At 33.2% G+C, this 11,167-nt stretch overlaps 1 protein-coding gene across 1 annotated transcript; it reads left to right on the top strand.

Moving 5' to 3' along the window:
• The first annotated feature begins 2,319 nt into the window (after window positions 1–2,319).
• On the top strand, window positions 2,320–8,685 carry LOC132565142 (leucine-rich repeat-containing protein 74B-like). Its single transcript, XM_060229757.1, has 10 exons — window positions 2,320–2,707; window positions 4,130–4,320; window positions 4,460–4,567; window positions 4,880–5,023; window positions 5,276–5,443; window positions 5,831–6,025; window positions 6,241–6,336; window positions 7,051–7,320; window positions 7,701–7,786; window positions 8,538–8,685. Exons 1-10 carry the CDS (start codon window positions 2,320–2,322, stop codon window positions 8,683–8,685), a joined length of 1,794 nt encoding a protein of 597 aa, XP_060085740.1.
• Window positions 8,686–11,167: the final 2,482 nt, after the last annotated feature.

Genomic DNA, 11,167 nt, shown 5'->3' with positions numbered 1-11,167 from the left:
CTGTTTAACAATTGATTGAATCCACAAGTTCAGAAAGGAAAATGTATGAGCAGATAATCACCTATGTGCAAACAGCGATACAATGTATGCCCATATCGCTACTGTTCTGTATATGTTCAAAACTTTCACATAACAATAAATCTTTTAATTTCCTATAATACTAATGTACTCGTACGACTATTGTTTGATGTATTTGGGTACTTGGTGTTGAGAGTTAAGCTGATCCAATAGCCACTGACCACGACTCAGGCTAGGGACCTATGGATATATGGCATATATGAAAATTTACATTTAGAGAGGTAATATATTGGTTTGTATATAATACAATAAATTAATCCCACTTACCATCAATACCCAATACATAAACAACTAATACACATATCGTTTGTTTTCTGACACTATCGATTTGCTAATTTGTATTTAAATCTTAAACATATGGAATTAAGGTGTGGGACGTATTTCTCACAAACAACATAGTTGAATTATTTTGCTTAAATTCCATTACAGATCAGACTATCCCACTAATTTCTCAGGCAATGTGTGTGGTTTATTTGTCTAAATACCATTTTCCTCAATATGTTATGTAAGCATTTCCTATCTGACGCCCAGGGAAAACAGGTTAGTTTTAGACAATTGTATTGTAACAATAAACTTCGTAATACAGTGAAGAATTGTACACTACCATGCTTATTTGCGACTGAATCTTATGTAGGAATTTACAATTTGAGATATTTTCTTTACTGGACACTAAAATTACTATTAAAAGTAATGAGGTGTCCTATTTTTTCTTTACGATCACGTATTATTGGGAGGAAAAACACAATAATAAACATCTTTTAAAAAAGTGACTTCTATGAAAAATACAATACTTTTACTTTAAGGTTTTAGAAAAGTTCAACCATCGACAAAATGCATATATAGTAATTACTTCGTCAATTATATCATATAGAATGATTGACAACAGTTTCAATGAATGGTTAAGTTTCATTGTATAGTTTGGGTAAGCTTGTTCTATATCATTTGATATGGTAAGTATTCAAAGTTTGACAAAGTTTTATTTCATAACTCATGGAAAGACCCAGTTACCTATCCAACCTTGCATAAATATAAAATTCGCAATGTAAACATGCCCAAAAAGCTGTTATTGGTTTCCAAGGAATATAGAAGGGACACTCAACATTTCCTAAAGTCAAGAAGATCTTTAATATTATCTTTAATCCGTCCAGAATGAGAAATGGTAGAAACATACATAGGACATCGCATACAATGATTCCAGTTGACGTATATAAAAATAAAAATGAAGCAAAGCAATTCATATCGATGGTACCTTACATGTTGTATCTTTAGCTTTGCAAAGGATAAAGTATGATATCGAAGGAAATGAAAATAAACCTGAACTTTAATTAACGACATAGGTTGTAAACCAGGAAAGCATAGAAACTTATTGAAACATTTTGAAATGTCAGTGTTTACGTCGCCCTCCTCCTCCTCCTCCCCTCCTCCTCCTCCCCCTTCCTCTTCCTTCTCCATGGAAGCCCACTTTGTTAATTAATATGTTGGAAAGATTTTTTCAGACATGCTATCAAAAGAAATAGATTCAATTGAGTATGCCTATCTTCTTTATTGTTATCTAATCTTTCGAAATTTATATCCCTGTTGTTGTTCTTATGTAATGAATTTTTTCATTGTTTTACTTCTGTTCTTCAGCTCACTGTTTTAAAACATAAACGGCAATATTGTCTTAATCATATTGACGCTGAAATCCATCCAGCAAACTACGATGAAAAAGTTCTTTTTCTGTAGTGTGCAACTTATTTTTATACGGTTCAGTCATATACAGTGTAAAATGCTTGCATTGCCTATTTTGTATCTACAATCATGTTCCTTTTTATCTATGGCTTGTTACTGATGTCAGAATAACCTGTGCTAGGCACAATTATGAATATGGAATTTTTACGTGTAAATAATCAGGCAATGCTGAATACGTATCATTAGCATTACGCTGTTTACGTCTGTCAAATTACAAATTTCCTGTTCTATTCACTGATAATATAAGGTAAGACACCCATGGGATAATAATACACCAGCAATAGAAAAATGCTGAAATATATAGATAGAATATAATGCCAAAATAACTAATTTTTGATCAATTCACGTAAGTTTAAACATGTTTAACATTCTTATTTGGTGATAATGATTGTCATAAGACAAAATCATTCCCCTGGACAGCAAGAGTTTAGGGAACAAGCATGTAGACTATGTATAGTTGATCAATTTATTATTATAGCACATAATGCTCATATATGCTGTTTGTTACAGATGGCAGCTGTAACAGGAGCCATCTCGGGAACGAGTACTCCCTTTCGGGACTGTGACTCTAGAAATGGCTCTGACAGTACACCCAAACGAAGAACCCCTTCCCTCAACGGAAGTGCAACATTTAGAAGAGTATCTTCGCCACGGAGTGGTGCAAGTCCCCACAGCGTCTTGTCGGTGGAAGACAAAATGGCGGCATTACAAAATCTATTTTCTGATAAATTGTTGATAACAGAGCTAAGAGGACAGCATGGTGCAACTCGTAAATTGGAAAATGATTACAATCTCACAGAGGAGGACGATGATACTTTTACTGTGTCAGACTATCCAACTGATGGGCGTTACTCAAAAGAAACAGATTATGAAACAGATCTTGATATGGACTATGACGGTGTGTATCAACGTGTACTTATCTTAAACTTTTGAGAGGGTTCCCAATTTAAAGGGATAATAAAGTCAATTAATATATCAGAAATAGGATAGATGCAGATAAATAATTACTTAAGATAAAAAAAGTAACAAAGTGAATAATCACTGATAAAAGTTAAAACGATTTCTATCTTTATCGTTCTAATTTTTTTTTTTTTTCTTTTTTCTTGTGTGTGTTTTTTTTTTTTTTTTTTAATTTTCCTCACTGATTAGTCCTAAAAGGACAAAAAAAGCTAATTATTTAGCGATGTCTTATCTATTGATAACGTTATATTGAGAGTTGCTACTGTTTGCTGAGTGGTAAACTTGGGTGGTCATGTGTATGGATTCTATATTTTGTGAACTTTGTGAAGTAAAGAAAGAAAATTGTTTTCTGATATATTGCTACTTATTTACTGTAAATGTACCTCATTACTCCTTACCAAAAGTTTGTTTCTGAAATCACACTTGGGTATCTTTACTACTTAAAGAACAAATCATGTGGCCATCACATGTTGTGAGTGTGCCACTAATCTGCGAGTGATCAACGAAAAAAAATAATACGGATATTTAGGGCAAAGCGATTAAAACCTTTATTCTTGCAGTAGATTAATAGTTCAACAACACACACTCGATTAGTAACACCTATATCAACAGAACGATAGCTGGTCATTGTTCAATCACTAGTATTAATCACATGACCAAAATTAACCATGTCCCCGATTTTCCTTACATTTACATTGCAGATGATTTTTATGTTATTTCTATAGTTAAGTGACACATTTTTCCATTAGCTTTTTCTAGCTGTTAGACTCTAAAAGACGTCAATTTATCACCGTTCAATTTCCCTTAGAATGTAGACTAATTCATAAGATGTCTATGACACAGGGAATTGTTTAAATGAGATGAACAATAAGTTATGAAATAAACGTTTAATATGAAATTCCATACCAAATATCTGTGTAACATTTGTACATTCAATTTGACAAGGACACGGATTATGGCTAGTAAAAGTTCGCAATTAAGTAGGAACACATTGAAAAAGTTTCATTTCAAAAGGCGAATTTTCTCTGAGAATCATACATGACGTAATTCGTTTATGACGTCGAGAGAATGTTACTGGCATGATTTTCATAAGATTTTATGACATGATGATATTTCGTGCTTAATTATGTTTAAAAATGTCACATGTAGGGTTAACTATTATTACTTGTATAGACATTACTGGATTTTAAAAATTTTACTTTATATCATTTACCAATAAAGCATCTTAACACAATAAAACAAATACATTCATTAGATTTGCGTTAACTATTTAAGGAAGAACCATTTCTTGGATAAATATACTCTATAATTAGTTCAACTATTGAAGAGAACTAATGATCTGCTCTTTGCTATTTTACAGAGTGGATACACGAAGAGGAAATTCAGCTGGAGAAGGATCAAACGGGAGAACGTAAATATATTCACATGTGCAATGAAACCGGTGTTATTCCGGTGTCCTATTTTCTAAAACATATCGAGGACAAGGAGTTCCGGATGAGATTCCATGGCCTCGGGCCTCTTGGTGCTAAAGCTATTGCATACCCTATGAAGGTGAGATATCTAAAACACAATAGTAATTACATGTCTATGATTGCATCGAGATAAAAGTGAGGCTGATGTTTGAGTATAGAATTTGTTTCTATTTCTTATAGAGATTTTTTATGACATACAAATTTCTTTTCCTTTTCAGACGAACAAAAAAATTGAGGTCTTAAATTTAGAAGGAAATTGGATTCTCGGGGAGGGATCGGAATACTTAGCAAGGATGTTGGTTGGCAATTTCTGTATAACAGAACTGGTAAATATCATACTTTATGATCACTATATAATGTATGGATGTTCCAGATAAAACAATATGATTGGTTTGTTTGTTTTTTCGGCAACAAAATCTGTATCGAAATTTAGATACGTCTCTAGTTTAATAGAGAAACGGACAATGCAGCTGTAATATATTAATTTGTTCGGGTTACCTCCAAGTTTAGAAATGCTGGAATCAGACACACTGATAAATCATTCTTCTATGTTGTAACACAATATAATCACCACTTTAGTTGTCTGGGAAAGGAATGTTTGAGCATTGTAGAATTTCTTTTGCTTGTTCTTTTTGCAGTATCTTGCAGAAAATAGAATAGGCAACACTGGTGCAGAAGCAATGGCAGATCTGTTATCTAAAAATGATAGCATTGTTACCATTGATCTGTCTGGAAACGAGATCGATGACAGCGGAGCCGAGAAGCTATGTACTACACTTCTAGTAAGCGTTTACCATGTGTCCTATTTGGTTATCATACAATAGAAGACAAAATATTTAGTGTTCTATATACTGTATATATTCTGCCAAGGTGATGTCTTCCCAATTCTAATTGCCCTAATTAGTGAGGCCCTATTTCAGTGGTGATCAGTACATTATCATTCAATATTTAAATTAGTGCTAGAGTTCACAACCGACCTCAGCTGATTGTAATGCGCATTACAATACGTTTAATGATTTTGCTTACCATTACAGAAAAACTCTTCCGTCAAACATCTTTTCCTGGCAAATAATCGTTTGGAGGAGAGGGCTGGCATAGCTTTGAGGGAATTACTATCACATAATGAAGTCATCGAAACATTGGATTTGAGTTGGAATCACTTCAGAACAAAGGGTGCCGTCGCACTTGGTGAAGGACTGATGGTATGGACTATAGAGGCTTGATCACGTGTAAGAACATGCCATCAGGCTGTTCACAACTTCCAATAAAATATACCTTTAATTGTTCAAATAAAATCCTAAAATGACGATGAAGCTCAAGGAAACACCATATACTAAATGACGTGCATCAATATAGATGTAGATTTAAATAATGTCGTTGTAGCCGTATTCATTATAATGCGTGTTCTGTATTATTATTTTTATAATAAAACTGCTGATCTTTCCATATATCCTAATTATTCTGATTATTTTGAAATTAGGCATAAAGTTATTTTCTCTCTAAAATGCTGTTTTTAAGACTTTGATGCATTATTAACACCTTTCAAATATCAGAATCTATTATGTAAATTCTGTGATGATCTTAATCAGGAGAACTACGGGTTGCGATGCATGAAATTGTCAATGAATGGATTCGGCCTGGATGGATCAGAAGCTGTCGGAAAGGCTTTAAAGATAAACCGCACCCTTAAGGATCTAAACATCTCCCACAACAGAATTCCGGAGCGAGGCGCCATCGTCATCGCAACAGGATTACAAACCAATGATTGTCTAGAGACACTCCGAGTAAGCGAGAGTATTAAGTCAGAATATTAACATACAATATAATAACTTTGATACAGTGATAAAGTAAATAACATTTGTTTCAGTTGGTTTTATTCAGAGGAGATGCATGTATTATGCTATTTCAACATTTACTTGTCTATAATATGATAACTTTTCATCGTTGCTTGTCGTATGAATTTATAAGAACATCTAATAATTGATTCAAATCTCTACAGATCGGCTCCAATCCTCTTGGACACAGTGGGCCGGTTGCCATCATTACAGAAGTCAGCAAAAATGACATGAGCTCAGTACAGACGCTAGATTTCTCGGTGAGTGTATACAAGTAATTAATGGGAAATGAAATGAAGAAACCCGACATGTATGGTTGAAACAATGTCAATATAATATTCGAGTGACCATAATCGGTTGATTGGTTCCGGGTACCTCATTGTTAACAAGATGATAATTTTGGTTGTAAAATGATTTGGTTACCATTTACATTTATCTACTTTAGCACACCTGTATCTTTACCATAGTCAGGTAGAACATCAGCAACACTAAGACAACCAGGTATCCATTAAAGTAGTCTATGCTTGTAAAAGTTACATTTATCATCATTAACTAATGTTGTTACAACGAAAATGAGAATAAAGATGTAATTTTCATACATCTGTTAAAACAATCCCAGGCTAATGCTTAAATTAAGAAACGATTTGGGTCTTTTTGTAATACACGTAAGGGGGGGGGGGAATGTTTTCAATGAAGGTGTTCCATATATATATTGGAAGATGGACGTTTATTTCTGTTTTCTTGCACATGTTAGATGGTTTCAACAATGGAAAGGTGTGTGTGTGGGGGGGGTTAATTTTATTTCAAATAGGAAAATAAACTTCCTGCTATTATGTTACTTTAGCGATTTTAATGAATTATCAACAAATGAAGTGCTTTTTGCTTTGCTTGATATTATTTTCTAGTTTATTAATCATGATTGCGTTATGACAGTTTACCTTTATTTATGTGTGTATTTTTATATGCTGTTTTAGAATGTGTTGGTCACACCTGAATTCACTGAAGTTCAGGAAAATCTCGAGGCTGCACGTGCAATGACCATAACACATGGTGGTATCGTTGGAGAGAAATATGAAATGGATTATCTGACCCATGACCCCTTGGCAGAGTTCAGACGTAACCCCGTTAACAGATTGTTTGAATACGCGAGGGACACAGGATATCGACTTATTGATTTATTCAAAGATTTCGACAAAGACAAGAACAACTCTATCAGCAGGGACGAATTCATTCTTGGCCTTAAGGTAATTCAACTGTTCATATAATGCAATCTCATCGCAATCATGTTAAAAAGTGTTTGTGACTATAACTAAAATGAATCGCTTGTCACTATTGGAATTGACTATCACTTTGATATGGTGTCAAATAGCATTTCCAGAAGCAGTTGTCGTTCCTCTGAGCAGCTTCATTAACAATGTTTTTGCACTCTGACGTGCACTGTCAAATAATAAAGTAACAAAAATGCAATGCATATAATTATATTGTAATGCATTTGCAATTGTGTGCTTGATATTTATATACGATAACAAAGTAATTTCTTTTGAAGTGGACAAAGAGACAGATATATATAATCAATGCGGCCAGAATAGGTGGTGATAAAGTATAATGTTTAATATATTTACAGAGGGCAGGCATGAAGATCAGTGTCCGTCAAATGGAAATACTATTAGATAAACTCGATACAAACAAAGACGGTTGCGTAGACTATGGGTAGGTATTCAAGTGAAATGATGTTACAGTTGTAAACCGTACAAAATCAGAACAAAAAAATGATAAATAGATAAAACCGTTAAATTTAAATATCATAGTCGACATCTGTTCCTAGAGAAATATCAATAGTATGTTGTAAAACCTTGACATAAGATAAAACAATAATATTTTAAACAAAAAATTCAATCACTTTCTTGATATCGTCTTTAATGCATAATATGTTTTCAACAAACCCTTTATTTAGCCAAACAAAGAACTATCACTATTCACCTTCCCTCTTACAACCATACAATTAATGCGTTTCGGACGCTTGGGATGGTATTCGAAATTGTATAGAATGGTGAAATTATATGTTCTTTTCCAAAAGAAATTTTAAGAACGAGGGATCCTGATTTAATTTGGTCTGTTCTTTAGTGCTATTCAAAATTCAAGTGATGGATACAAAACGACACGGAAAGAATGTCGCCATTTTAATGCTTATTCATTTTCACCTGCTTTTATGTAGATATCTGAATCCAGCAATTTACAAATTCGAGTAAGCTTTACTATTCAATAGCTAAAATAAAGGAGCAAAAATAGATATCGTTATTCCCATCGGATGTTTTAGCTAAAGAAATGATATTTTCTGAGACTCTGACCAGGTCACCACTTCATTGATAAAATCACAGCTATTCCAGTCAAAAAGAATAGATATAATCTTCAATAGATTTTCTTTATATTCTGTCTGATATTCATTATTCTTTTTATTCAGCGAGCTTATCGATGCAGACACAAAGTACAGACAGAAGCAGCGAGAGCTTATAAGGAGCCAAAATACCAAGTCCAGAGAGTCCCGACCGGAATTTCGGTTAGAAAGAACCGAATCCATACTTACAAAGGAGATGTTGGAGGGTCTTTGACACAAGGAAATCAGATTATGTTTATAGTAAAAGTGAAATTCTAACTGGCCCATTTAATATCAGTACCAGATATTAGTGCTACTGAAAATTAGCTCGAAGGCAAAATTGTTATAATCAAATAAGTTATATCAATTATTGACTCAAATATTCACAGCTTATGAAGCCACCCTTTCAATAACGTTTAAATGCGTTGCCTCCATTGATGGTAAATTTTGCCCTCCGTTCCTTGTTATGCATTCATTGGAATGTACGTATTGTAATAAGGTATTGTAAGGACGATAAATGAACTCTATTTATTGTTATGTTAGATTGCGATATGTACGATTTTCTCATTATATTGGTCACTTGCATACTGTAATGTGTAATGTCTACCGAGAAATGTAAAATGTTGGTATAATCTTGCCGATCAATAAAAATCCTGCCAGCATCATATGTATTATCGCACTTTTCTGACAAAAAAAACATATAACATATAGCGTTGCCACAGAAAGTGTTTCTTCTATGAAGAGTTATACACCTTAGTAACTTGGTAGTCAAAGAAAGTTATATATGAATTGCTCAGATGATGTTGTTTGTCTATTTGAAGAGCTGTATTCGTGATCTGATGTAGTAAGTGTAGAGTTTTTATTGGTTCTGTTAATCTCTTTCTGAAAGTGTTTCACCAATGATTTTTCATAATTTACGATACATGTGTGCACGTACCATCTAGTGTAAACATAGATCATTATTTTGAGAGTATATCCATCTAATGAATGTGTCAACATTTTCATTGTCGTCTTTTTATAGTATATATATGAAATATAATTTGTATGTTGCAGGATTTTATGTTCAGGTTTAATATACAAATGTAATTTACCTTTAATATTCCAATGAATAGCTATGTATTAAGTATCAATAATACATACCTTCACATATCAATCAAGAGTTCAGTTATCATTAAAATATAATCATCCGACAGTATACTGCTTGGTTCTTAACTTATAAGCAAGATAGGATTTTAAAGACATTATAGTATGGCTTGTAAGACTAATAAGGAAACTAAAGGGTATAATTTTCATTGCGTTAATGTGAGAATCATGTTCCTGGTAAGTACGGTAGGTACAACAATATTGTATATCAAAATAAGGGTGGTAATAATCAATTAGACTGTATCAACCCTGTTGGAATTATTGAAGAAAGACGTTGTTAAGAGGTTTATAGAAACAGAGTTATTTCTAACAAGGCAGCTCAATCTCTATACATCTACAAAACAAAACGTATATAAGGGGCATTAACTCCGATGTAAGTTACTATAGTATGACTAATGGTAATGGTTTAGTGTTGGCCCGGCACTGTCATGATGTATGCAAAACAGCAATCGACAAAACGACAAAAATTATAACAAGCATACCTACACAGAAACATGAAAAGTGAATACGGAAAAATAAAACAGTGTGATTCAAAAGTATATTTGTGTTTTAATTTCATCCACGACATTGTGCGAAATATACGAATTAATTGCAATTGAAATACAGGACGATAATTATATTTAACAGGTTAGTATATTTCACAAATAAGGACATGGACATAAACAATGACCATCACTTTCCTATTACTGCATTGTATAAGGTTGATACTAGTATTGAACATTACGAAGTTGAAGTAGTATTGTGTAACTATGTGGAAAGGAAAATTTTACTTATTATAATTCAATAAAAAAAAACAAGTCGAATAGATGCCGGGTTGCAAGTACGGCGTTAGGAAATAAAAATAGATAATATAGTGAAATACTATTCTTATAACATGTGTTATCATTTGAACTGCAAAGATGAAATTATATTTACAACTCCATTAATCAATATTTCCAATGTATTTCACTTGTCTATCATGGCTTTTTTTAAACAGTCAACCCCACCATTCAATCAAGGCACAATATGTGCTAGATTTATTTAATCCTATTGTCTTAATTAACAAGATATTAATTGACAATTTCCATTATAAAATGCTTCTAAATCAAAGCTGAGTTAATACTGTGATGTTCACTTCAAAGGCAAACAGCAGTTCTAGAGACACCGAGTTCTTATACGGCTGGTGGTTGAGTCCTTGCAATCTTCTTGGTTCTCATTTCAATATCTGACACTTGTACTTGAATTCAATTACATGACAACTGTCGTCTATAAAAAAGACAATACTTTTCCACAAAACAAAAACCTGTTATAACACAGAGTTTCAAACGAGTTGATAACAACCACGGGCAAATCTTGATCTCACTCAAACCTGGGCGTATTGATGCTCGTTTGTTTGCTGTTGGTTCCATTGTTGTATACCTTGTTGTCAGTTGAGACCGTGACATTACTTACTTTAACTGACTAAGACGGGTGTCGTCGATGAAGTAGAAGACAACTGGTCTTATTCTCCTTTTACTTCTTTCTTTTGTTCATATTTGGCCCTATATTTATTGAATTTGAATTTGGATTATGATTATGTTGGCTTGTTGGCATTT

This window comes from Ylistrum balloti, unplaced genomic scaffold (genome assembly GCF_031769215.1).
Source record: "Ylistrum balloti isolate Yb309-2 unplaced genomic scaffold, AGI_CSIRO_Ybal_v1 Utg369572, whole genome shotgun sequence".
Taxonomy (NCBI): Eukaryota; Metazoa; Mollusca; class Bivalvia; order Pectinida; family Pectinidae; genus Ylistrum; species Ylistrum balloti.
This window is presented reverse-complemented; position numbering and strand designations above follow the sequence as displayed.

Bases quoted from the DNA above. Each gene is read 5' to 3' on its own strand.
- LOC132565142 (XM_060229757.1), top strand. From the start codon at position 2,320: ATGGCAGCTGTAACAGGAGCCATCTCGGGAACGAGTACTCCCTTTCGG. The intron at 5,444-5,830 runs GTATGGACTATA...GATCTTAATCAG, and splicing joins CACTTGGTGAAGGACTGATG to GAGAACTACGGGTTGCGATG. The intron at 6,337-7,050 runs GTGAGTGTATAC...ATGCTGTTTTAG, and splicing joins TACAGACGCTAGATTTCTCG to AATGTGTTGGTCACACCTGA.